Source organism: Corvus moneduloides, chromosome 15 (genome assembly GCF_009650955.1).
Source record: "Corvus moneduloides isolate bCorMon1 chromosome 15, bCorMon1.pri, whole genome shotgun sequence".
Classification (NCBI taxonomy): Eukaryota; Metazoa; Chordata; class Aves; order Passeriformes; family Corvidae; genus Corvus; species Corvus moneduloides.
The window spans coordinates 3,324,405-3,351,719 of NC_045490.1; the positions used below are offsets into that span (position 1 = coordinate 3,324,405).

The 27,315-nt window shown below is 43.1% G+C and overlaps 2 protein-coding genes across 3 annotated transcripts in view; one reads left to right on the forward strand and one right to left on the reverse strand.

Annotated features, from left to right (window-relative positions):
- SFXN1 (sideroflexin 1) lies at nt 1-22,296 on the forward strand. Of its 2 annotated transcripts, XM_032124516.1 has the most exons (12): nt 1-105; nt 902-1,002; nt 8,997-9,171; nt 9,767-9,937; nt 10,911-11,009; nt 12,309-12,384; nt 12,945-13,030; nt 14,268-14,395; nt 14,901-14,950; nt 19,954-20,003; nt 20,656-20,703; nt 21,985-22,296. In XM_032124516.1, the coding sequence occupies exons 3-12, from the start codon at nt 9,008-9,010 to the stop codon at nt 22,079-22,081; spliced, it is 969 nt and encodes a 322-aa protein (XP_031980407.1). In that variant the 5' UTR covers nt 1-105; nt 902-1,002; nt 8,997-9,007; the 3' UTR covers nt 22,082-22,296. The 2 variants fall into 2 exon arrangements, 1 of the variants encoding a protein (XP_031980407.1); XR_004243162.1 differs by lacking the exons at nt 20,656-20,703; nt 21,985-22,296 and adding an exon at nt 16,565-16,672 and having other exon boundaries at nt 19,954-19,974.
- Nucleotides 20,788-27,315, reverse strand: part of KIF20A (kinesin family member 20A) — a 10,765-nt gene continuing 4,237 nt past the window's right edge. The window contains exons 11-19 of the mRNA XM_032124515.1: nt 26,856-26,999; nt 26,613-26,778; nt 26,184-26,348; nt 25,487-25,626; nt 25,288-25,390; nt 24,431-24,638; nt 23,951-24,042; nt 23,550-23,687; nt 20,788-22,706 (exon numbers count right to left, since the gene is read on the reverse strand). Of these exons, the coding sequence (XP_031980406.1) occupies nt 22,434-22,706; nt 23,550-23,687; nt 23,951-24,042; nt 24,431-24,638; nt 25,288-25,390; nt 25,487-25,626; nt 26,184-26,348; nt 26,613-26,778; nt 26,856-26,999 (1,429 nt within the window). The 3' untranslated portion in view covers nt 20,788-22,433. The remainder of the gene's footprint in view (nt 22,707-23,549; nt 23,688-23,950; nt 24,043-24,430; nt 24,639-25,287; nt 25,391-25,486; nt 25,627-26,183; nt 26,349-26,612; nt 26,779-26,855; nt 27,000-27,315) is intronic.

Below are 27,315 nucleotides of genomic sequence, written 5' to 3' on the forward strand. Positions count from 1 at the left end.
GAGGCGGAGCGGGGCGGCCCCGCCGCCTCCCCGGCACCTCGCCCGCGGCGCCGAGCGAGGCTCTTCCGGGCAACGGGGCCAGGGCGGCGCGGGGCCGGCGGCTGGGTGAGTAGCGGGGCCGGGGCCGGGGCCGGGGCCGGGCAGTCCCCGCGGGGATGGGCTGTGGCCGCGGACGGGCGGAGGAGCCAGCGCCGGTGGCACCCCCAGTGCTGTACTGGCGACGCAGGCAGGGACCCAGCTCCATCTGCCACCTCAGTCCCCTTCACAGGGACCCAGCCGCCCGTGTTGCTCCATCCCCTCTACACGGGACCAGCCCCCCGTGTCACCTCGGCCCCTCCGCAGAAGCCCAGCCCCATCTCTCACCTCTGTTACCCCTGCAGAGGCCTTGATCTGTTTGTGATCCCTCTCGCCTTCACAGGGGTCCAGCCCCGTCTGCCACCTCTTTCCCCTCCACAGGAACCCAGCCCCATCTGTCACCCCAGGCCCCTCCACAGGGTCCAGCCCCGAATGTCCGCCCGGCCCCTCCATAGGGGACCAGCCCCGCGTGTCACCTCTGTTACCCTGCAGAGGCCCTGAGCTGTTTGTCACCCTATCCCCTCCACGGGGGTCCAGCCCCATGTGTCAACCCATCCCCTCCATAGGGGCCTAGCTCTGTGTGTCACCCCCTGTCACCTCCCCAGGCTCCCAGCCCCATGTGTCACCCCATCCCTTCCTCGGGATCCCAGCCCCATGTGTCCCCCCTGTCCCCGTGGAAGCAGGGCTGGACACTGGCAGTGCAGGCAGCCGGCACTGGGGGGCTGCCACAGCCCTCTCCTCCCTGCACATGTCCCTGCTTCCCCAGCCGCTCCCAAAAGCTGCCCCTGACCACTCACTGTCCCCTGAGCGGGGCTTTGTGTCACAGGCATTGCGTGACAGCGGCGCAGATTCCAGGCCTGCAAGAGACAAGCCTCCCTGCTGCAGGATCATCCTTTCCAGGGAAGGAACACGCCAAATAACTCCAAGGTCAGACACCTAGTAGCCAGAGACAGAATTTTAATTATGAGTATTAATAATTTTTTTTTAATTTATTGGATTATAAATAATTTATTGTTTTATAATGGTGGGTGGGGTGAAGATTAGCTTTGTACCAATGTGCAATTAAAATATCACTGTATGGAAAAAGATACATGAAATAGTGAAAAACTACAGAAGAAGGCTCTGAATATACCTGGAGTAGAGACAAACCTCCTGCAGTTTATTGGTGGGGGTTAAAACACAAGGAGCAGAAACAAGCTAGCAGCAACCAGGACTGAAATAAGAGGTTGCACTAACCTTGGTTAGCAAAGGAGGTTTATTTTCCTTACTGTGGAGATGAGGCAAACACGTGCAGCGTCTCTGGACGTGTCTCGTGCAATGGGAGAGGAAGTGGCAAAGCAAAGCTGACACAGCTGAGCTGGCTGCAGGGACCTCTAACATCTGGAGCTGGCTTTAATGCAGAATGATGAAATCTCTGGTCAAGTTACACGCCAAAGATGGCTCCTGTTTTGAGGAGAGAGCCCCAGCAGCAGGCTCATCTCACCCAGGCTGCTGCTTTTGTTGCTAGGCTACAAGTGGGATGTACATTTATAAGCAAAAAAAAAAAAAAAAAAAAAAAAAAGGAAAAACAAAGTATCTTGTAGTGTTGCCATGATTTGCCTTCTCCAGCATTCCTTTTAGGATTGCAGTTGGAAAAATCATAGTGCAGACAAAGATTTTTTTTCCCTCCTGGTGATTTAAGTAGGCGTTTTACTGGTAGAACACCAGTTTGCTTTGGGAAAGAAAAACTTGGCAAGTGGCTTTAACATTTGGTGTAAGTACATTGCATCAGACTCCCAGTCATCAGCTGTGCTGCTTATTTCAAACTGTGGCAGCAAATGCAGTGCAAATAGAGGAATACCATTGCTTACAGACCCTGGTAAGTCTCACATGTGCTCTTTTGCCACCACACAAAAGTGCTTTTTTCCCCTAAAAGTCTATTAGTTCTTCCCATTTGAACTAATTAACTGCCATGACTGACATCCCTGGAGAAGGCCTTGTGTTCTTTTCTTTGCCAGAGCAATTAAAACATGGATTTGCCTTTCTGCTGTTGCTTTGCCAATGTGTTGCAGTTTTAAAGTAGAACAGGTCATTTTTTCCTAATCAGAGTGTGGTTTATTTCCTGTCTTTTCTCCTAAGCCAGCATAGCAGCTCTTTGGGTGGGCATTGTGGAAAATTGGGCATTGGAAAAGAAAAATCTTGAGTTTGTTCAGACAAAGGAGCCCCCAAAAAGGAACAATGTGTTCCTTGAGGAATAAAGAGGCCTAGCAGGACCCCTGAGTATTTCTCTATGAAAGTGGCATGGGAAATGTTTCAGAAGAACTCAGCTCTGCAAAAACAAGCAGCCATGGGCACTTTGGTTTATAAAGAGAAGGAAGAAGAGAAGTTGTTCTCCCCGTTTTATCGCAGCAGGTACTTTTCTCAACCTCAAGATTTTCCAGGCTGCATCTCATTTCCCAGAACAAGGCACTGCCATCAGGACAGTTAAGGGACTGGACATCCTGGACATCAGGTTGTTAAGGGACTGCTTTAAAGAATGGAGATGCAGGGGCCTAAGTGTGTCAAATCTTACTTTTGTCTCTCCCAGTGAGTCTGCACATGAAACATCAGCAGCACCTGGCTCTACCTTTTGAACTATTCCTATTCTAAAGAATCCTAAAGGATTCTGTGAAGAAAGAGGTTCTGCTGTTACCTTCTATTTTTAGTGGGTTTTCGGGGAGAAGCCTCACTGTTGTTTTTTAAAAAAAGAATTCTTAGTTGCCTCTAGAAGATTTTGTGAATCATTATCCGTCCTGAGCACCTTTACATCACCAGAACTTATGGGTCTAAGTCCTGGTAAAGGACACCACAAAAGTTATGCCTTTCAGCATTTGTGCAGGCTGGTTGGAATTCTATTTTAAGCTGAATTACCGAGCAAATCCCATGCTTTGTAACAGAAGGTTGCAGGTTGCAGTTTGGGCGTTGGGCACCAAGAAGTCAAATGTCACTGTGAGCATTATCACAATTATATCTGCTCTACTTTTGGATGTAGAATTCTCTTTAGACTTCTCCCTGGGTTCGCAGTTACCTCATCATGAAATTTCCTTTTCTGTCACTCTAGTCCCAGTTTTAGCTGATACTGTAAAGAAACTGATGAAAATTCTTAATTGTGGAGTGCAGTTTTTCGAGGCTTGGGTTAAAACACAAGGTGTCAGTAACATAAGAAAATAGAAATGGTTCCAAGGAAGGTGGCAAAGCTGCATTTCATCATTTGTGCACTACTGCATGAGTTTAAATTGCCCAGATTTTCCCAGATCATTTGCCCATCTGGATAATTCAGTCATGCAATACAGTTTAAAAAAAAAGATGAAATATCTGCTCAAAATTGAGTGGTTTGTTACTGTCTGAAATAAATTAAATAGTCATTGCTACTCTTCTAGCTGTTGCTTTGGTTTGAAAAGTGGTTGCATGACCTTCAATGTGATGTTTAAAAGATGAACTTTGTAAAGGAACAGCAGAGAGTTGAACTCCTGATAACTCCTGAATCTGCATTTTGTATAATTGCTGCAACTGCTGTTGTTAACCTTTAAACAAGGTTTAAAGTCTTCTGCTATTGCTGGTTCTGTGGAAAATCTAAGCGTAGCCTTTGTACTAAAACTGTTGATCAGACTTTGTGCAGGTTTTGTATGTAATTATTATGTTAAGAGAGGCCACTCTCACTTATTCTTAAGCTTTTTATTCCCTCCAGTTAATATTAATATTAAACTTTAGAGCATGAACTGGCAGATGATTCCATCTGATCAGAGAGGGCAAGAAATTTGCCATGGGCAGGGACACCTTCCACTAAACAAGGGTACTCCAAGCCCCGTCCAACCTGGCTTTGGACCCTTCAGGGATGGGGCAGCCACAGCTTCTCTGGGCAACCTGTGCTGGGCCTCACCACCTTCATAGGGAAGGATTTTTTCCTGACATCCAGTGTAACCCTACTCTGTTTCAGTTTGAAGCCATTCCCCCTTGTCCTGTCACTCCAGGTCCTTGTAAACAATCTCTCTCCATTTTTCCTGTGAGCTCCCTTCAGATACTGGAAGGCCACAGTGAGGTCACCCCAAAGTTTCCCTTCTCCAGGCTGAACAATCCCAATTCTCTCAGCTTTTCCTCACTGGAGGAAAATACAGTCGTGTTGAGGAAAAACTTTATGAACTCGCCATCAGTTATGACTGAAAACTTGGTCCATAGGAGGAGCCACACATGGATAATCAAACCTCTATCAGTGCTGGGGAGACAAACAGTGCCAAAAAATGTCCCTGGTCACGGGAATGCCACCCCCCATTATTGTTCAGTCACTGGAGCACGGCAGGGCCCAGGTTTGCCCGGGACAGCTGATGCTCAGCCAGACAATCCAGCAGCACGAGGCAGGATTCAGCTACTCTTCTCCATGGGCAGTTTGGATACAGCTGCTCTAGTTTGGAAACTGAAAGGTTTAGTGATATGAATGTGCCAGAGAGCATAGTCCGTCCTTTATTGCTGATTTAATTTGCTGGGGAAAACAGCTGCAGGGTTTCCAGGTACAAGTGGTTCTATTAAATACCTTTCTAATTGATCTGTTACGTGACGTAGTGAAAATACGGATCATTTTCTCCCTTACTGCATGTTTTCCGTGAGAGTTGTTAATTATTTGACTGCGTTACAATGTCATTTTTTATCCTTTCCAGTACTACTGATCCTCCTGTGTGAACATAACCTCAAACTGACATTTCTATATGGATTATTCCAAAAACTGATGTGTTTGTAAAATTCATTTTGTTTCCCAAATCCTCTGTTAATGGCTTCGTTCGTGGAGAAGAGCAATTGCTTGGGCAATTTTGCTGCTTCCACCTTAAAATTCAAGGTGCTGTTGATTGAAAGTTTTATCCTATTTCAGGATAAGTTGGTACTTACCGGACAGCAGCGGGTGGAAACAATAAATTCAGGTGTTTATATATAGGCACTTTAAATAATTAAAGGTTAGGTAGTTTGCCTTCATTAGTTGACTGTAACAAAGCAAACAGTTTTATCTTTGTCTTTATCTTTATTGTGCTTTTGCTTTCTAGCTTCCTTGCAAACTTTCTACTAATCTCAAGGTTCAGATGGATTTACTTAAATTTGATTTAACCCTAATGTCCTTTATTTTTTCTGTACTCAATTCAATTACGGATAATGAGAACTTAAATCTTGGGCACACTTAGTACAGGTGGAAAATTATATCACTGAAGGTAGTGGAGTTCCACCCTTGACAAAGCATTGTAGTTAAAATAATAATTAAATCTTTAGTAGTTTTATTACAGTGCTTTTATTATGAGTATTTGAATGGATTGTGCAAACAGCAGCGCCCCTCTGAAATGATATCTGAAAATTAAGGTGACAGGTAAAAATAGTGTTGCAGCAACTTAAATTGAGGGTGTTGCACCTATTTCTTGCAGTTTTGCGGTCTCACTGTTAAAATAAAAAATTAAATTTAAAAAAAGCCATAGACTTTATGGTGATGACTCTATGGCTGTTAGACAATACATTGATGAAACTATTTTTGTGCAGTCACCACTTTATAGTTGGACATTTTGTTTTGTAGGAGGATCCCTTTGAAGTATATCAGTGTTTTATGAGCTTATGGTTTTGCTTTATGGGATTTATTTCCCTTTTCAGCATTTACTAATGGGGTCTGATTAGTCATGAGTAGCATCATACAGTTTCTTTAAAACAAGAAGTGGGGCCTTTGTTGTAAAAATATTTTGCTGGAAAACTTTTTGAGTTTTCAAGACAGAAATTGCCTGGTTCTCTTAGGCACTGTTGTAACTGGTCTGTGATTCAGAGTCCCGTGACTGGCAAACTCAGCCACCTTTTTTACTTCACTGCAAGTTTTATGTGTCTCCAAATCATATTATTCTGAACTTTTTTATGCTCCCTTGTATGTGTGACATCTGCCCTTTATCTGTGGGCATTGGTGGTCTGTCTGGTTTAAGCTCTTTAGAGCAGCATTGTTCCTACTTACCTGCTAAAAGTGCAAGTCAGCCACATCATGGAAAAAAGAAAATGGGTTTGTGTACTTAAATAGCTGCGGCCTAAAAGGTAAACCCCTTTTTACAGGAGATTTAGCCTTTTGCAGGGTGGGCAGCTGTCCCACCCCCATCCTAGGCAGGATTGAAGGCTGTATGTCCTTTATTAAGATTAGTAGTAGTAAAGTCCACGTTCTCTGTTCTATCTTCCTAAACAGAGTGATTTCAAGCCTGAGTTTTAGTTGTAGCACATGAATTAATGGATGTTTTCCATTTTCCTGCTAGGTTGCTTTTTGCTGCTGCAGCAGCAATAACCCTGTTTCGTAGATTTACAAGGAGAAAGAGAGACCAAAGCCTGTGCTGACCTGTCTGTGGTAGCTGCCTGGCTAGCATGGGTAAGAGCAGGGAGAAAGGCATGGAAACACTCTGGGAAATCTGTTCCAGAGCCCAGTCACAGCAAGGGCAGCAGTTCTGCCTCCTGTGCGGGGGAATTGCTGCGCTCAGGCCCTGCCCGTGGCTCTGGGGCCGCTGCCGGGCCCCGGAGCAGAGCCCGGGCCCTGCCCTGAGCCCTCCCTGCAGCCAGGGACAGCCAGGGCTGAGGGCCCCTCTCAGCTGGGGCTCCTCTCGAGGCTGAGCAGCCCCGGCTCCCTCAGCCTGTGCTGGGCACGGAGCTGCTCCAGGCCCTTCCTCAGCTGCGCAGCCTCCGCCGGCCCCGCTCCAGGAGCTCCCTGGCCCTGCTGGGCTGAGGAGCCAGAGCTGGGCACGGCACCCCAGATGTGCCCCCAGGCTGGGCACAGGGGCAGGATCACTCAGTGACCTGCTGGAAATGCTCGTCCCAATGCACCCCATTGGCATTCTTGGTCCCCAGGACACGCTGCTGGTCATGGACAGCTCGTTGTCCAGCAGGGTTCCCAGAGCTGCTCTCCAGCAGGTCACCCCAGCCTGTGCAGGTGCAGGGGTTTATTTACCCCCAGTACAATCTTTCTGCTGCATTAGTTTCCTGCCAAGGCAGTGAATTCCATCAGCACACCTGGGTCAAGGAACATCAGAGCAGATACAGAGTAGATGAAGTGGGGAGGGGAAAAAGACAGGATGTGAATGTGTTTAATCTTCTGTGTACTGTACATCCACTTTTTCTGATTGTTTCAGACTGAAACAATCCTGAATTGAGCCATGAACCATATGCAGTGAAGGGAGATCCTTAGTGTTTAGATTTCTTATCACTGAGGGACTTGTGTTTGTGGACAGAGGTATCAGAAGTAAATAAAGGGAATTCAGACACAACCGAGTAGTGTGTATGCTAATCAGAGTGAAAAGAAAGAACTGACCAGAATGAAAAGAAAGAAAAAAGCTTCTATGGATGCGCTGCTTCATTCAACATTCATTAGACAGCTTTAACCAGATTATCATAAGCTATCCTAGTAAGTAGCTTTAATCTTTCTTGATGAAACGGATAATTTAATTATAAAAACATTTACACTTGAGCTTTCCTACAAGTAAGGGAAGCAGTCACAGAACAAGTTACCAGTCCTAATGTCCTGATTTGTATATTTATTTTGGTGGAAAAGAGGGTTTGAATAAATGAGTGCACTTGCCTTCATAGGGCTTTGCAAAACCAGCAGTTCCCATTTTAGACCAGAAGATGGACTATTAATTCACAACACAGCACTGTTCACAGGAGGGTGTTTTCAATGGTAAAGTACTAAGAAAAGGAAATGAAATCTAAGGAGCATCTCCTGTTGAGATGCTGTGCATGAGAAATCTGTTCTCCAAATCTGTCTTGAGTCTTTTTTCATTTCCATGATCTGTATTCATCCTGCAGCCTGCCTGGTTGAGAGATGTACACATGAAAATAATCCTACTAATAAATAGTGCTGTACAATAATGAACTTAACAGTGAGGAAAATGTGAGTGGAAGAAGGGGGAAAAGGCTAGTTTCTCCTACTGTACCAGATTTATTAGCCTTCTGCTATCTTAGAATCACAGAATGGTTTGGCTTGGAAGGGACCTTAAAGATCATCTAAAATTGGATCTTTATTTATAAATAGATAAATATATTAAAATGTATTCATATAGATCCAATTTCCTGCTGCCATTCGAACAAGCATTATTTGGAGGAGGATTTTTTTTCACTGGTTGTTGAATATGTTGCAGAAATTTCTCTTAAGGAAGTTAAAATTCATATAGCTTGTGCTATGGAGGGACTGTTCTTCTTTCATTAGATGTTGAAGTAAACTTAATCATCCTGAAGTAATTTTTACTTTCCTGGGCTTTATGCTGAATGCACAACTCTGTTAGTTCAGTGTCCTTCACTGTAGTTCTTTAACCATCTTTGAAGTATCATTAGATCTGGTCATGTGTTCATAATGTGGCAGATTGTTGCATTACATAATCTCTGTTTTGTTAAAACAAGGATTTAGAGAAACAACATTTATTAAAACAAATTGGTGGGTTCGTGTTCCTAATTTTTGGTTTGTTTTGCTATGCCAGAAGAGTTAATTGGATTTTATTAAATATTTCATCTGTCAGTGCACTTTATAGCACTTCAGGCATCTCTTGAAATAGTTGATTTCTCCTTCCCTTCAATGCATTATTTTCAACAAACAGTAATTCATCACTGAAATAAAGCACTTTCTGATCAGTATATTGTTGTTTAGCATGTTTGTTTATTAACAAGTTTATGTGCTTCCTTTGCATCTGCCTCATCCTCAGGTATTTGTACAAATGTAATAAATACTGTATAAATGTTTGGGGGCATGAGACACAGAAGCATTTCTGTAGACGTGCCCCTTTAAACCTCAGTTCTGCAAATTCTTTGGTGTTTGTTCTCTGGGTTTTTTACTCTAAGTGTGGCCACTTTTCATCTTGCAGGTTATAGATACTTTAGGTAATGAGTGGAATTCTGAATTGCAAATGTTGATGTTTTCTTGGCAGAGCTTTTGAAGATGTCAGCAGATATACCATTAAATATTAATATCAAGGAGCCCCGATGGGATCAAAGCACTTTTGTTGGACGAGCCACTCACTTCTTCACTGTAACAGACCCCAGGAATATTTTGTTATCTGATGCCAAACTGGAAAATGCAAGAAAAATTGTGCATGATTACAGGTATGATATTGCCTACTTCTACTGCTGACCCCAAAAAAGTCCATGTCAATGATTAGTACATGGTGATGTATTTAAAAGGAAATATTTAAATCATTGTATTCATTGCACCACTTCTTATTCTTCAGAGCTTGAAACCCTTTTTTTTTTAAAATCAAATTTACTAATGGATGGGGAAGTTATGCCCCTGTTAAGTGTCCTGAAATGCAGAAGTGTCTAATTCTGAAAATAGTATAACAACAAAGCTTAAAACTTCCTCTTAGGTGTGGCATTTGGAGCAATTGGTTTCTTAAATTCTCTCAAAGTGAATTGTCAAAGTTTCACACTAACGATTTTTGGCTCTACATTTTAGCTCTAAAACCTAGTGCAGGTTTGAGTAAACAGACTCGGCCAACATAACCACTGCTGGGAGTTCCAATTCTTTTTGTCTCACCAATCCATTTAAAAGCTGAAGAATCCCTCCAGATTATCTGAGAGTCTCGATTAACTTACAGTGAACATCCCCAAATCCTCTGATGCCGCATTTCTCCCAGGAATTTGCAGCATTTTATAACATTTGTGGTTTTTGCTGTTGTCCTCTTTCTTAACCTGTCCCAAGACAAGGTATTGTGGCACCTGGCTTGACAGAAGATGAGTTGTGGAGAGCAAAATACATCTATGATTCAGCCTTTCACCCAGACACTGGGGAGAAGATGTTCGTGATTGGCCGCATGTCTGCCCAGGTCCCCATGAACATGACTATCACAGGCTGTATGATGACCTTTTACAGGTGAGTAGTGGCAATATAGCACATAAAACATTTGCCTGCTAATTAGAGAAGTGAAAATCAATGTTATTGTCAAAAGATTTATTACGAATACTTATAAATGTGAAATTTGCTGCTTTTTCTTTCTCCGCATTCCCTTACACTGGTTAATGGTTCCCTCTAAAAGTAGTTTTGAGATAAGCCCTTAGCCCCTCTCCCTCACCATCCCACTTTCCCTCAAACTGGGAAATGTTCCAGAATCCCATCTGTGGAGGACAAAGAGGAGATCCCTGGGAACTGCTAACCTTACAGGCATGCAGGATGTTTGTCGGCCCTGTGAGTCTTTGGAATGCTTCAATCCATCGGTTGTGGAGTTTCTCCAACTCCCCTGCAATCCCTGCATTTCCTCAGTAGTTCTGGAATCTCCAGGACAGTGAAGCCCACTGAAGCAGAGCCAGTGTGCTCTTTCAGCAGCTCAGTGTTAGAAACACTTTTTGACACAGCTTGCAGGAACTGGTGGGAGCTCAGAGGAAACAGCAGCAGCCATTTGGATGCTGAGGTTTCACAAACTCCTGACACACACCCCAGTTTTGGGTTGTGCATATAAACATGGACGTATAAACATGTGCATATAAACGTGGGTGTGCTTTAAATTGCACTCAAGAATATGAATCAAACCCTCAGCACAGCTGCCCACTCCCAAGCACTGCCTCCTGTTAACTGCTCCTTCTGTTATTATCTATAACACCTAGAGGAGCTCTCTGCCTTTTCTTTGCATTATTATTCAGATTCAAAACTAGGTGATTTTTAAATTCTTCTAGAAGAGCTCTTATTGTCAAGTCAGTATCTCACTGACTGTATTGTTTCATTCAACTAAGCAAGAACCTCTGCATGGTTACTGCTTTCTGTGGCTTTTCTTGATTTGTCATCATTTTTTTGTGCTGTTGGTTCAACTGTGAGTTTAATAATAACAATTACAATTGTTTCTCTTTTCAAGAACGACACCAGCAGTGCTTTTCTGGCAGTGGGTCAACCAGTCCTTCAATGCTGTAGTAAATTACACGAACAGGAGCGGGGATGCCCCAATCACTGTCAGGTCAGGCACTGAACCTCGTAATTCTGATGAGTTTAAGAGTTGCTCTCTGATATACTTGAACATGGTTGGGTATTAAAGTTTGGTATGAGACAGGAATAAGTTTTTCATCTGTACTAATTCTTAGTTTGATATGCACAGATGAGAAGTCTGAGAATGACAGAGCTGAGAACTCCATTTCTGCCATTAAAGACAAGCCTGAGCACCTTGATCATGAGCACTTAACAGTGCAGGATTTAACAGGAGTCTGTGTTTCAGAGCTCAGTCAACCATTTGCAAGTTTTCCTCATTGGTTTGGTATCCTACCAGGATACTCCTAAGCTGGTATTTTGTGGGGCACTTTAGTTGTGTCATTGTGCCACCTTCTCAGTGCCAGCACACACCACACTGAGGGTTCATTTACAAAAAGAGATTCCTTCAGCTGGTCTGTGCTTGTTTGTACTTGATGGCTAAAAAAGAGACTAAATAGATGTTGAAAGCAAGAAATCACAAACTGAGGAGAGGAGAAATATAGAAATTCATCCTGTGAGGGTGGTGAAGCCCTGGCACAGGGTGCCCAGAGAAGCTGTGGCTGCCCCTGGATCCCTGGAAGTGTCCAAGGCCAGGTTGGACAGGGCTTGGAACACCCTGGGATAGTGGAAGGTGTCCCTGCCCATGGCAGGGGGTGGAATGAGATGAACTCTAAGGTTCCTCCCAACCCAAACCATTCTATGATTCTATGAATAGAAAACTGGAATTGCAGTACTTGACTTTCTGGTTTTAGGGCTGATTTGCTTAAACATGTCTGGGAGCAAGCTATGGATTCAAGCATATAGAGACACCTCCTAGCTGGGAAGTATGTAAAGTGTGGTTTGGGGCAGGTTGGGTTGGATTTGGGTGTTTGCAGCATAGCTGGTCTGTGGGGGGGGGTTTGGTATGTTTGATTTTAATTACTATTATAGACGTGGCCTTGGAAATCCAAGCTGATTTTACTAGGTTAAGCAATTAGGAAATTAAATAAGAACTAATCCTTCAAGGTGTTCATTCAGACACATGAGAAAATGCTGAACAGGCAGCAATGCACAACCAGCAGAACCTGATTCAGTATTACAATGTGGCTTGAATATGATTTTTACTGCTAGTGAAATAAAAGTGTTTAATTCAGTGTCCCATTTTGGATCTTCCATCCCCACCTTACTGCAGTGGCACAAAAAAGCCTACTTAACTTCTGGGGGTGTATAACGACATGTGTAAAGTGTAATTATTTTTCAAAGCGACATCAATGTCTCTGTGCATGTGCAAACATTTTCATTTCTGTTTTAGCCAGCTGGGAACAGCCTATGTTTCTGCCACCACGGGTGCTGTTGCAACAGCCTTAGGACTTAATTCACTAGCAAAGGTATTGCTGGTATTTTTTTCCATTCTTACTAAATTGTGATGTCCTGTGAGAAGCTCACAGCTCATTTCTCCTCTGGTGTATCTCTGTCATGCACAGCTCCCACTGTGGAGTTGTAATGAATGTTGTAATCCTTTCTTTAGATCCCAACCTTGTTTTTTCCCCATGGAGATGGGTTTATACATATCTGTCAAACAGCCCATGCTTGGTTCATGCAGACTCTACCTAATAAAGTGCCATTTTTTCCAGTTTCTTTTTCACATCTCAAGGCATCTAATAGCACTTGAAATTAAATTGGAGTTGTAATTACACTTCCCTGTGATGCTGCTAAATTCAGAATGGTTTTGTCACTCTCCTGCCACTACTCACTTTGGAAAGAAGCATTTATGACTTATTTCTTGTTTGAATCTTGTTCTACCTCTGCCCCACCAGTGAGTTTTCACTGAATTTCAGTATAAAGGAAATAAGTCTGGTCTGTCATTAGCAGGTAAAGCATTTCAATGAAGGCAATGATTATATACATTTTTATTTTCCTTTTTCTCCCCTCCCTGTGTGTTTTACAGCGTGTCTCACCTCTTATAGGGAGGTTTGTTCCTTTTGCTGCTGTTGCTTCTGCCAACTGCATCAATATTCCACTAATGAGACAAAGGTAGGAAAAAGAACAATGATCACTCATGCTAGAAGAAAAGATGTTACTCTGTTTGTAGATCAGCAAGTTACTAAATAAAGCGCATTTTATATCTGTAGCTTGTTTCAGAACCTTGCAGAAACCTCATGCATGAGGTTTTGACTGGTTGTTTGTAACAGGTATAAAACAGAACGTGTTCATTCTCTTCAGATAAATATCCAAAGAGTTCTTCAGTCTTGGATCTCCAATCAATTACTGGTTGCTTCAAAACTTTGATCACATGGACCCCTTGAATACCAGCTACACTTTGGAAAAACACAGTCATTTCAAAAATGGTGCTTCAAATCCCACCTGCAGAACTTAGTCATAGAAGTCAGGCTCTGCAGTTCTGTTTAATCATCGAGGTGACAAAAACATGCAGTTTGTCAGAAACAAACTTTTTTTTTGTGTTGTGATTTGACTAGGAATAAGAGCAGTAGTAGGGAACAGCATATTAAAAGCATTCTGTCTACTATAATTACAAGCTTATGGGTGGAAAAGGGTTTAGAGTTTGTATTGATGATGGAAGTTGATCTATGGTAGTATTTTCTATAAAATCTGAAGAGAAGAATAAAGGCAGCCCTCAGGAAATCTGCTGTTCCTTCTGCTTGTCCCAATATAACACCTAACCCTGCACTTGAGCAAAAGATCTGATAGAGAATAATACAGTTACAGAAATGTGACTTGGCTTGTGCCTCCTTTTATACTTTCAAGTATATTCTTCGTGGTTGAAATGACAACTCAGACTAGAATGCCAGGGGGGAATTTTCACAGAGCCTTCTGTTTCAACTCAGTGAAAATAATCTTCCTGTGTTCCATGAGCTGTCTGTCAGATAGGACAGACTCCACTTGCAGAGCAGTCCAGAAAATTCCACTTTTCTGAATTGCTTTGTGAACTGACCTCTCCCTTCTGTGGAACACAGAAAAAGCACATCTCCTTTCTTCCTCCTTGGAATGCCGTGAGCAGACTCAAGCAGCAGATTGCTGTTACAAATACTCAGTTGGTAACTTCTCAATATATTTTTCCTTGATATTTCTCTACCTTTTGAAAATTTTTTTGTGCCAGAGAGCGTTACAGAGAGGCTAACTTAGAAAATAAAATACAACATGTAATTGTTATAATTGACAATTTTAAGGGACAGAGATAAGGTGACAAAAAAAAGGTGAAAAAACAAGTTCACATCCATCACTGCTTTATTTTTTACCCCTTATTAAACAGGGAACTCAAGTTTGGAATTCCTGTCACGGATGAGAATGGAAACAGACTGGGTGATTCATCCAAAGCAGCTCAGCAGGCAATCACCCAGGTGGTGATATCCAGGATTCTGATGGCTTCTCCTGGCATGGGTAAAGATAAGTCCTGTGCAGTCCTGATTATCAGTTCCTGCTGGGAGAAGGAGATTTCAGTTCTAGCCAAGTGATTTTCCTCAGGGGCCAAGTTACCTTACAGTTCCCCAGGCAGTGTTTGCTTTTCTGTTGAGAACTTCCCCAGGGAAATGTGGAAACATCCTCAGTGTGTTACACTGAAGTGCAGCAGAAAAGCTCCTGGGATGCTTGTGCAGAAAAGATACAGATAGCAAAGGAATGGGAGCAAATTCCACTTGCTTGGAATTGGTTTAGGTGCTCTGCCAGGGCCAAATTACTGAGCTCAGGTTTACATGTGAAATTGCAAGTTTGCTCATTGGGAGAATTCAGATCTGTAAATACCAATCCAGCTGGCAATGTGAAATGAAAACTCAGTGAATGACAAAAGGCTGTGAAAATTGTGTTACAGTATTAGTTCAGCTAAACAGAAAATGAAAACAAAGTGCCTTTCTCTCTGAGGTTAATGCCTTTTTTATCTTATTTGCAGCAATTCCTCCCTTCATAATGAATGCCCTGGAAAAGAAAGCCTTTTTAAAGGTTAGTCTTAGATAATCTACCTCAATGTATTTCATATCCTAAGTTAGTATTTTAATGACATTTAAATACTTCCTGAATCTTCATATTTGCCTCCCAAACACTGTGGGAGGACATCCCTGTAGAACTTGCTTTACAGCTGTCACTTTCCTTCTGCCTTTCTTAGGGGTAACTTGGGTTTTTTATCACAGTGTAAGGTAACGTTGAGAAAATAGGAGCACTCTTGTTACTTTTATAATTGTTCTTAAAATGCACATTCTTCCTGTGAAATAAACCTTCCTTGTACTGAGTTTTCTGGGGGGAAAAAAAAAAAGAACATTTTAATAGTGGTGTTTTTTTCAAGATAGCAGTAAGGAGGCTTTGCTTAGCTGCTGTAGTAACAATCTGAGTATGGAAACAAATATTATGGCCAAAATCTCTTTTAAAAATGATCTTTTAAAATTTACTGGACATAAAGTGCAGGGTAGGCACAGAATTGGCATTCTTAAACAAAGATTCCTTATTTCCAGCATCTTTTTATGCAGATGTAGTGTGAAGTCAAACCCCTGGTGTTGGTAAATCCATAACCTACATCAACATAATGCACTGTGTGCATGAGAGGGTAAAGAACAATAGTGGAATTAGTTACAGGGTTGTCTAACATGAGGGAAATAATATTCAGGTGAGGAACCCTGTAGTTCTTTACCAGTAAAGGGAGTTTCATCCTCACTGCTGATATCAGTGATTTAATTACTGATAAAGCAAAGCCTCTGCCTGTGAGACCCACCCCAGAAGCCTAAGAAAATCTGTCTCCTTCCTGTTAGAAAAAATTAGGGAAAAAATCATGGTCTGAGTCTCCAGACCCTCCCTTGGTAAAGTTTGTGTGGGGACAAGCAGGAGAAGCAGGGGAAGATTTTGTTTGGAATGGTTTTGTTTGTCTAAGATAAAGTTTTAAAAGTATTTAAATTTTATCTCTTACTGTTTCTGCCCTTCCTTTCTCTTTCACAGAGTGAGATTACCCAGTTAGACACCCTGTTTGGAAGTGTTTCTGTATTTATAAGTCAGGAACAGATTGCCTGGGATAGTTGTGGCTGCCCCATCCCTGAAAGTGTCCAAGGCCAGGTTGGAAAGATCTTAGAACAACCTGGGATAGTGAAGGGGGTGGAACTGGATGGTCTTTAAAGCCCTTTCCAACCCAAACCATTCTGTGATTGTCTTCCAATCTTAAAACTTTTTTTCCCCTAAAGTGCTTTGCTTCCCTCCCACTTGTTAACAGAAAACAGTTTTGCTCAGAGTGTAAAAACAGGAAATGTGGCATTTGAGTTTCAGGGTAAAAATCAGTGTGTGCTGCTTTTATCTCCTGGAAGAAGTGAGCCTGCAGGGCATCCAAACACACCACGACTTGTGATGCTGTGATCTTCTTGAGAATGTATTGCCTGGAAAATCAACCCTTGTTAAAAAAAATTTAGGGAAAAAATTATTTTGTTTGTATTTGACGTGTGAGAAATGTCACAAATGCTATTAACTCAGCTGGAAAATACATTTGTGAAGAAGTTGCAGCAATCCTCAAAATCTGGAGACAAATACCTGTTGTTTTTGTGTGGTGTAATCAACATAAGGGTGTTGTAAATTTTTCAGATCAGCCAAAATGAGCGATTTCTGCAGTGACTACTCAGTGGTCTCTGGTACCATCCTGACCGTTTATGCTCACCTGTCCTCTCCCTCAGCCTCAGAGACTGAATGCAGGTGAAACACTGCTCTGCAGCTAGCCAGTGGTAACACCTAGTAGAGATTAGTATTAAACCCTTTAAGGAATGAGCTGCATTTTTAACAAGCAGCTTCTGCATGTCCTCGTGGAGTTTGAGAAGCACCATCCCATCCCAGCACTCCAACACCACCCCCACACTGCTTTACTAACTCACTACCCTTGGCCTTTGCTTCACTACCACTCTTGGAAATAATTCCTGACTGCTTGCCAAAGCCTATTAAGCAACACACAAGGCCAAAAAATAGGCAAATGGTTGTGAATGATAAAAAAAAATAGAAAGCTGGCCTGCAGTAAGACAAGAGAGAGGGAAATACTCCTGGAATGTTGGTCTCAGAGCAGCCTGTCATCCTCTGATATGTGGAATAAGATGTAGGTCATGTAGCACTACTCATCCGCCACATTCCCACTGTGTTTTGCACCAAGACATCGGTGTGAATTAACAACGTTCCCAGAAGTTCTTGCTAGAAAATGCCTCAATGTTCTTAGAACATAAGCACATATTTACTGCTTCAAAAAGAAGTTGCCTTGAGAAAGTATTTTTAACTGTAGAAGTTCTTTTACCATAGGTTTCAGCAGCAGCTTCGGGGCCTTTTTATGTAATTATGCAGCGTAGCAGTGATTAGGCTGCATAATGTCCATTTTCATTATCCCTGTGGCTGTACTCCTGACCAGCTCTGTGCAGAACCAAGTTAATTTACCTGCTGCAGCAGGAAGGTCCATAAACAACCTTACCCTGAGGGTTTATAGATTTTACTTACAGGTAACTTTTCTGAAGAAATAAATTGGTTTTTTTCCATAGAAACTTAGGAAAATTCCAATCAACATGAAAGTTTGTGTTTATATTGCTCTCACAGCTTTAACTACAGTTTCTGTACAGTTCTGCATATTGAATTAACATCCAAGTTGATTCTAGAAGTTTCCTCATATATCCTTGAAACAAGCTCTGTGAGGTCTTTTAATCTGCAGCTAAAATCTGTATTCAAAACAGTTACAAAACCAGAACATAGGGCCTTTGTCTTCAAGCATTGTTCCTGAATGTCTTATGCCCTGAAGTCCTCCATGCATTCCTAATTTCACAGTCATTTCATTTATATATTTTTTTGAAAACAGGCATAGCTGGCCTGGGAAAGCTGACAGATTTTTATGTCCAACAAAGAAAGGAGGCAGTTAGAAAGAAGCTGATTCCCCTTATGGCTTTTGTTTGCTTAATTATCATTTCTCCATTTTCTCTGTTTGCACTAACCACTAAAATGTCATAAAGACGTCTGGAAATTAAATGCTAATTCATTGGGAACTGCCTTCTTCCGGAGTTAAACGATGGTTCTCTAACACAGTGAATTCCTCTGCTCTTTCTCTTGTATTTTCTCCATTTTCTCTCTTTGTGGGGGTGTGCAGCCTCCATTTGAATTTTGGTTTATGGTTTTGCATTGTTCCCTGGGAAACTCCAGTTCTTAATTCTGACCTCCCAGTGTTACTTTTTCCTCACCATCTTTCTGGATTAGTGCAGCCTGGTAACATTCTTGAAAAAGAAAGGCTGTAATTCAGATCAAGTTGGCAAAAAATGTTCCAGCACATAAACTCCGTGTTCTTTGCAGAGTCTGTATTAGACACCTCTCTCTCTCTCAGATCAATGACTAACTCTGACAAAGGCATGAAACCATTTATTCCTCTCAGGGCACCTTCCAACAGCCTTTTTTAGTTATAAAATTGTATTTGGGGCTTTTCTGTTACATCCCTTGGGTCCCACACTCCCACTGCAATGCGCAGCGTCCCTCTCCCTCCCTTCTCAGAGGCAGTGCAGGGTTTGGCTTGTGTTCACCACCTCTGGGCATGGACTCTCCCAGGGTATGAAATGTAAAGCATTTGGGGTGAATTTATCTCAGCTGAAGGCCAAATGGAGGTGTTTAGGGAATGCCAGAACAGCAAAGCTCAGCTGCCTTCCCTCTTCGCCCTTCTCACTGTTGTTCTGTCCCGTTTGTTACCTCTTGTTGCAGGTTATTGCTGAATTACACAGTTCTTCCTGCACTCATTTCTGGATTACAGATTGATAGCAGGAAAAAAAAAAAATTAAAGAAAAGAGAAGCAGTCTTCTACATTGTTTCTTCTCCCTCAGGCTCTGGAGAAATTTTACTCCACGCAGGCTCATTTTCCCTGCCTCAGACACTGCTGTGACCTCCCTCAGCCCTGAGCTTTGTCCTCCTGTGCTTTCTACATTTCCTTTGTCCATTTCTACTCTCAAACAGTGCCCAGCTTCTGCTCACCATTTTCTCCTCTAACTTCAATATCTTGAGAAACTCTTCTTGCAGAAACAAACATCATCTAGTGTATCAAGTGATTTTTACCTTTTGAGCCGTTTTGTTTTCAAGCTCCCTTCGTGCCCTCATTGGCAGCTGGGTAGATGCTGTTCTTAGTGTAGCAAGAGGCAGCAGTGTCCATTGAACAGTTCTGGGTTTACTTCTTTAGTAATGAATTTCAATTAACATGCTACCAATGAGAGAGAGTGGGTTCCTAAATAATTTTAAAATTTCTTGGCACTTATTCAAGTTCTGCAAAAGTTACAGAATTAATGAGGAATATGCTAAAAACGCATCCATGGGTTATGTGTTGCTTTCTCAGCTTTGTTTTCCCAATCCTTCAACCCTTTTTTCCTTCAATAAAAGGTGAACTCCTGCAGAGCTGGAGTGTTGCCACAAGGAAAAAGTTCCTGCACATCAAGGGAAATCATATGACAGGAGAAAGGGCTAAGAGAGGCAGATTTACATTCTGACTTGACATCTCCCTTATTTATGGCTGGTGGCTCCAGTTGCAGGTTAAAACCATTTGATGCCACCAAAGGGAAGGAGTTGTAACCAGACCATGCTCTTCCTTGGAATGCCTGGGCGAAATTCCCTGTGCCCTTCAGAGGTGTGGCAGCACCACTCCAAATTTCAGCTCTGTTGTTGCTGTGGGCTTGTGAGAATCAGAGAAAAGGCCCAGGAGCAGCTCCTGAGTCAAACAGCCACACTCGCATTGGAGTTTCTAAGGGACACTTACTCAGGGTCGCAGGGTACATTGATTCCCCTGGGAATTTCCTTACTGCTTTCCAAAGGGATTTGGCTCTCAAATGAGCTCAGCATGAAGCCACGCTGGTCAGGGTTTTGCCTTCACATCTAAGAGTCTTTTAGGTGCAATCTGTCTCTTGTAAAACAAGAATTCCAGGAAGGTGGGAAGCCGGAAGAAAAGACTCCACACTTACGGTGTGTGGTTTTATTTCCAACAGAGATTTCCTTGGATGAGTGCTCCCATTCAAGTTGGATTAGTTGGAATCTGGTAAGTAGTTTCTTTGGGCTGGGTCTGCTATCTTAAGAGATACTTCTGAGGGTTTTGAGAAAGTAGAAATATTTGCACTTTTTTTAAGGAAAAAAGGTTGTGAGAGTTAATGAGGGCACAGCAGTTATTTCCATCTCTGTAACTGATAAAATATCATGTTAAAAACAAAAAAGCCGCTAGCAGGGAAGAAGCTGCCAAGAAAAGCAGAGGGAGGGAGAAAGGGAGTGGCAAAAAAAGGAATGTGGCAGCTTCGATTAGAAAAGATGCTTTGGCTGTTGCCTCTAAACAGTCAGTGGAATCTCATCCTGGAGGTTGATGGATTCTTGAAATATTTGGTTAATAAGGTTTAATTTGCTGTATTCTGGCATTTTCTGTTGTCCTGCACTCAAATGTAAAACACTGTAAGGACATCAAATGGCAATTTTAGACACATTTGGGAGCATGGTATTGAAACATTCAGTGCTACGTGTAGGTAAATGATTTAATAAGGGACAATGCAGTGAGAAATAAAAGTTACACGGCACTTTATGGAACTTTACCTCACTGTCTACAAAAAAAAAATCTAGAAAGCTTTTTATCTAAATCATGCATAAGGTTTTTGAATTCTCCTTTAGCACCCTAAATATTGTAAACCTGATTTTGTCTCCTCTAGTCTTGTATTTGCAACTCCCCTGTGTTGTGCACTGTTTCCTCAGAAAAGGTGGGTACTGCTGTGAATTGTTCTCACTTTAATGTTACTCCAGATCCATTCATGGTGCTGCACACAGACACAAACAAGGGGTCATTGCCTGCTCAAGCACAGTTTTAATTCCCATATAACAAAGGTGATAAACAAGAGAATATACAGAAAAGTAATAACTATGTTATTCATCAGTAACATATGATAGTTGTTTACAAACCCCAGCAGCTCAAAATGAGTTCTGTACAATATATTCATGTCCAGTAAGGTTATAGATGCATTAAATACAGTCAGAGCTCATTTTATTTTCAGCTGGAAACTCTTCTAGTTGTACAGAACAGCACTGGACTGACTATCTGTGCTTGTTATTTGATTAATATTTTTCCAGACTTTTTCATCAATACAGAAATAGCTCAGTACTGAAAGCTGTCTTAGAAACAATATTCATTATAGCTGAAATCATTATGAAATCTGAGTTACTTAACAAAAATCTTAGCTCAGTATGGTATATAATACAGACAGGGCTTTAAATTCAGCTGTCCCTCTCATTTTAATAGTGGTTGTCTGAACAAGCTGCCAGATGTACCTTAAACAATCCAAGCTTGAGCTGAGTCCATTAAAATACTGAACAACTAAGGCAGCTTTTGACTTCCAGGAAACAATAGCCAATTCTCAGCATTGTTTGAGTACAACAAAGCTGTCTGACACCATCTGTCTCCCTGCTTGGCCTAGGACAGAGAACTGTGGTAAACACGTGTCACTAGGCTACCTGGAGATGACTTGGCAAACCAACCCAGCACACATGCTGCAGTTCTTGATTTCAGCCATGGCTCTCCAGTTCAAAGGAAGATTAGACCATGAACTGTGTTCAGGAAATTGCAGCTGTTCAAATGACCTGGCAGCTCAATTGACTTCACTGTGAACCAGCTCTCATAAAACAAAAAAACACCTTTTATTCAACTGAATAAAATCAGGTAGTAAGTTAAATAGGCAAATACATTCTATTTAATAAAAACACTTTGAGGAAGGTAAGTTTCTACTGCCAGCAACAACCTGAGCAATGAAGCAGATCCTTACCCTCAGGGTAGTAGCAACAGCCAATTTCCTGACTCCACAGACTCCAGTGCCCTTGGAGCAGGGATTCATTTGCCCTGGTCTGTGAGCCTGCTTCCTTGATAAGATGTTTAAAAAGATCTGAAAACTCTTTTAACAATGCGGGATGTTTCACCAGATGCATTGTCCATCTTATTTTCCCTTCTGCTGCTTGTTTGATGTAACCCCTGTACTGTTTCTTTTGCTCAGTTCTATGTCGGTATCGCGCTTGGAGCCAGAATTGCAAGCCAAGATCCGAGAGAGCAGCCCTGGCCTAGAACGTGTATACTTTAATAAAGGATTGTAATTCAAGGAAGGCAAAGTATCTTTCAAGGAGAAACTTGTGAACTTATTTTTTGAATTGTGTGCCAACACAGACAAGAATTCACCTTTATCTTGTCCTTCTGTTAAACCAGTTTGATCATCTGCATTATTTTACACTTAAAGACTTTCCTCAGTGTAGTGTTTAAATTACATAAGGTCACTTTGTCCACTTTGGTATTGATTGAAAGTTTAAACATACATATCCAGAGATGTTTACATAAGCTCTCAAGCAGCTACAATAACAATAAACAAGCGCACAATGAAAACCAGATGCTATTATATTGGATTTGCCACCTGTTCCAGTAATAGCGGGGCAGGGACCTCCTTTTGAAAAGTCATAGAGCAACTGAACGAAGTTGCCACCCTCTGGCAGCCACAGGACGGGTGGCTGAACGTGTCAGGATGTTGTGCAGGAAGAGCTTTTTTCCAGGAGGCTGATTAGGCTGCAGGTTTTCCCTGTTGGCACAGAAGCGTTTCTTTAGGGTGGACGTTGGCGGGGCCTGCAGCTTCTGCACCGTGTGGTACTGCTCGGCGATGCAGGCCGCCTTCTTGCGCAGGTCCAGCTTCACCAGCATCATGTTGTTCTGCAGCTCTGCCAGGGTCTGGTCCTGAGGAAGGCAAGGCAATATATATTTATATAAAATAATATAAAATATTGAATCATAGAAAGAAAAGCCCATCTGTAGTTGGAACAGACCTTAAAGATCCTCTTGTTCTCTGTTGCGGATTGGGACAGCTTTTACTAGACCAGCGTGCTCTAGCCTAGCTTTAAACACTTCCAGGGATGGAGCAGCCACAATTTCTCTAGGAAATGTGTTTTTAGTGCTTCAGCACCCTCACAGTAAAGAATTTTCCCCTAATATCTAATCTAAACCTCTGTTTGAAGCTATTCCCCCTTGTCTTGTCATTCTCTGCTCTTATAAAAAGTGCCTCTCCAGCTTTTTTGTAGGCTCCCATCAGGTACTATGACAAGTTGTCTTAACTCCCTGGTTACTGTGAACTGAGGAGGATAAACTGCCTTTTGCCAAAATTCACTAACTTCTAAATAAGACCATGCATAAAAGCTTCTGCTGTCAACAGTGTAGCAGTTCAGTAACAAAGAGGAACAGTAAGGGTGGGACAAAGCTGACTCCATCCTGCTGCAAATATGTTGCCATAGCAACTGTGATGGAGTGGATAAGGAAATGAGAACTCTGAATTCTCCTACTTTAAGTGCAGGCTGCCAGTTAACGGAACAGAAACAATCTGGGTCTCCTCTGGAGAGGTAAATACACAACTGACTCAGCTATTGAAAAAAATCAGCAGGAGAGCTCCCTTCACATAATAGGCAGTATGTACTAGCAAATCATTTTTATTTTCAGCAGCAAGAACTTTTGTTACTCTGATTACGGCAGAGCACACAGACTAAACCCCTCTGCCCCTTGCAACCCACACCAAAGCAGACACATCACCTGTCGTGCCAGGATGTCATCACATGTGCCCAGGGCCTCTCGCAGCTTCCCTGCCCCTGTGCTGTGGCAGCACGCCCGCTCTGCAGACTGGAGAGACTCCCCAATTTTTTGTAACTCTGAACGCAGCAATCTGACATTCTAGAAGAGAGAGGTTTAAGGCAACAGCTGGTTTTGACACTGCTCTGCAAACAAAGCCACTCCAAGGTAATTCAGATATGCAGCACAGAGAGAGGATCTCATCTGAGTGATCACAGATACCAAAACCTCCAACAGCTCCAGTAAGTTCAACAAACCCATTTCACGTGTTTAAAAACGTGGTAACAGCAGCCCCAAACACTGTTTAAGCTGGCAACCACTTTGCTCTGCAAATGTTCTTCTCTGTAACACAGAACTGGAGTTACCTTCTGTCCGTCCTCCAGCTTCCTGTCTACATCCATAGTAATGGGTTTGGCAGAGGGAGGTGGCTCCACTAATTTCTGGTACTTGCGCAACTCTAGGAACAGACAAAAAGTTGTGAGCAACAGGACATTGATCAGCTTTCAGTATTCCTGAAGTTCAGGACTTCCCTTGAGACAAGCTGCCACAGGCAAGCTGGGAAGAGCTTTTGAGTTTGTGCAGAAAGGCACAAACATCCCAGGCTTCTCCCATTCATTTAGACAAAGGGACTAAAGAATTTGAATGGAAAGATTATCTTGCCCTAAAGTCCATTTTCATGTGAAAACGAAGTGAAACTGTCCATCCAGCACATTATTCCTGCAACCTACAACTCAAATAATGTTTTCAGAGTGTCTGAATCCAATGTACCCTGAAGAAGGTCTCTCTAACCCTGCACAAGGATCTCTCAGCACCAGTTCAGAACCGGTGCAGCGTCGCTGCTGTACCTGCAGTTGCGGAATTTAACTCCTTTTGACACTGCTCCAGCCTGGCTTTGGTATCTGCCAGCTCCTGCTGCAGAAGAGACGAGGTGGCCACTCGCTTGGATCGACGTATGCCTTGCACTGAGTCCTTTTGCTTCATATCCAGGCTCTCCAGCTTTTCTTTGGTCTCCTGCAGAGCAGCTTTGAGCTCCAAAATCTCCTCGTCACGCTCCTGAGAAAGGAAGTTCAGATATTCAACAAGATTTTCTTAGCACAGCTTGTCTGAAACTTTCTGTGTCTTTCTTCCTGGAGAATTTCTCAATCCCACACTTCACACATTGAACCCAGCCTTTAAGGTCCTTTAAGTGAGCACAGTAAACCCACTTCCTGGGAGCCTAAACCACTTTTTTACAGGCTCTAAAGAAAAGGGATTGTTTTTAAGAGTTGGCATCTTCAGTCTGGTAGAAGTCCCAGAAGTCACTCAAATGTCACAGGCTTGAAAATATGGACAGACCAATACCCATCATCACAACTAAGAGCAAGAAAAGAAATTCACACAAATCTGAAGAGCCCAAATCAAGCCAGTAGTGAAAAGAGTAAGGGGGGGAGGGGAGAGAATCATGTTGAACAAGTAGAGGAATCAGGATGGTTGTGCATTAGCTTCCAGATTGAGTGTTCAAAATTAGGAAGCCTAGTGGGCTACATAAAGTAGGAGACAAGAAGCAAAAAGTGTGGATCAAGTGATGAAATAATATCACCAAAAATACCTCAGAAAGCAAAATCTTTCACTTTGCATAAAGATCTTCCTGGACTCGAGTACCCAGAGTCCCCTCCCAACCCACTGCCACTTTCCTGATGTCATTGCATTGCCCTGAACAAACCTGCATCTTCTCCTGGTAGTGGTCAGTCAGTAAGTCCTTCAGGATGGTCATTTTACCCTCATACAGTTCCTCCAGCTGCTCCCTCTGAGCATCCACGTGTTGGCTACAAAGAGAACAACCAATTCCATGTCAGGATCTGGCAGTTCTTGGTGCTGCAGCTCATCCTGAGCAGAGGGAGGGAGACCAGCACAGGTTGTACCTCCACCACTGCTCCTTCTGTTGCATGTGCTCCAGCATCTCGTTGCAGATCTCCTCACGCAGGCGCATCTCGAGCTGCAGCTTCTTCTGCCGCTCCTGCACCAGCAGCTCTCGGGCAGCTTCGACCACACGCAACAAGTCCTGCAAGAGGCACAGCTCCACTGCTCACACTGCACAACAGACTTAAGACCTGGAGTAAGTGATCCCATGTCTGCAGGCTGCAGTGATCTAGATTTAAGGTTTTGGAAAGAGAAGTTGCCAGAGTTTGCTACCTTGACACATGACAGCTTGAGTCTCTGTAGGGATATGACTTCATCTTGATCTTTCAGCTATCCCAGCTGCCTGCTTTGAGTAGCTAGGGAGTTTGATTATTTTTCCCCCATTTACCCTCCTGTTCTGCACAACTTCTAGATTTCCCTTGCAGAGAAGGAATTCTAAGGCTGCACCTGCACTGTTACTGTCACTATTCCATAGATGACAAAGTGCTTCCAAATTAAGCATGTGTGTCAGATTTAGACCAACTGTGGAATGTTTTTGTCATAGATTCCCAATTTCCCAGGTCCCTATATCCTTCTGAGGTTCTGTGTCATCTCTCTTGGCATAGTGCTGAGCTCCAATCCCAGCTCCCAGGCCAAAGCTAACAGTCATGTTCTTGAGTTTGCATCCACATAAAAGCTATAAAACAAATCACAGCCCACCTTCTTCTCATACATGGAGACATCTCCCTCATCCTCGGTGTCTTCTTCTGATTCCACATCTTCCTCTGGCTCTGCCTCTGGACCCTGGCTGGTTCGCCTGTTGTGTTCTTTGATGATGGATTGTAAGGATGGAAGTCCCAGCTTTGTGGGAGGTGCCTGAACAAGCTGAAGGGGAAAAGACCATCATTATCAGTCTGCAAAGCCTGGGAGTTGTGTAGTCTTTAAATACTACCCCCCTCTCTGCAACCTTCAGCCCTTTCAGTTTAGCAGAATCTGGAAATACCCTGAAGGTAATAACCACTAGAAAAGCATAGGGAAGACGTGCAAGCATTCCCCCTCTCCTTGTGGTGGGAAGGGACGTATTCCCACAGAAGCAGGAGAAACCCAAGGTACCCTGACCATGCCATGATCCTGGTGGGTGCTACTCACCTGGCTGGCAATGGCTGAGAACTTGGCTACATACAGAGTCTCATCATAGGTGGACGCACACTGGTTGATGTTGACAATCATGCAGGAGCGCCCGCGCCCCGTGAAGAAGCCCTGGAACACGCGGGTCAGTTTGCTGTCCCGGAACGGAACCACCGCCTGCTTCGTCCTGTGGGACAGGCAGGAGTGAGCTGGGAAAGCCAAACAGCCCCCCCACACCCTCCCTCTGGAGGTGTGGATGCTCACCTGGCCTGCTGGTTCTGGCGGAGGGCAGCGATGCAGCGGCCCAGGGTGTGCAGGGAGGTGTTGATGTTGTTGGCTTCTTTCATTCGGTCCCCGCTTTTCTGGTCCTTGCAGCGCTCGGACCCCGCCAAGTCACACAGGGATAACCTGAGGGAAACACAGCGATACTCACATAACCTACAGGGTTTGTCCTGCCATATCCAGGTTTACAGCTCAGACACCCTGCAGTCATCTTCCCAGCGTCCCCATAAGGGCACAGAACATTCTTTTGGGGAGCTTGGGCTATTGCTGGATGGAAGGGCCTGCCCTAAGTGTAGGTATTACACTAAGTAGCAGCAAAATGAGCTTTGCAGTGTCAACTTCAAAGGTCCTTTGCCAGTCCTCAGACCAGCCACTTTCCAGATAACTACATCCCAGGAACAGGCATCAGCAGCACTCAAATCAGCCCTGTTACAGGGGTAAG

What these genes read in the sequence shown, in the direction of transcription:
- SFXN1 (XM_032124516.1), top strand. Translation starts at nt 9,008, where the DNA reads ATGTCAGCAGATATACCATTAAATATTAATATCAAGGAGCCCCGATGG. An exon ending in GATGCCCCAATCACTGTCAG is followed by an intron (nt 11,010 to 12,308) that starts GTCAGGCACTGA and finishes TTTCTGTTTTAG; the next exon opens with CCAGCTGGGAACAGCCTATG. An exon ending in GACTTAATTCACTAGCAAAG is followed by an intron (nt 12,385 to 12,944) that starts GTATTGCTGGTA and finishes TGTGTTTTACAG; the next exon opens with CGTGTCTCACCTCTTATAGG.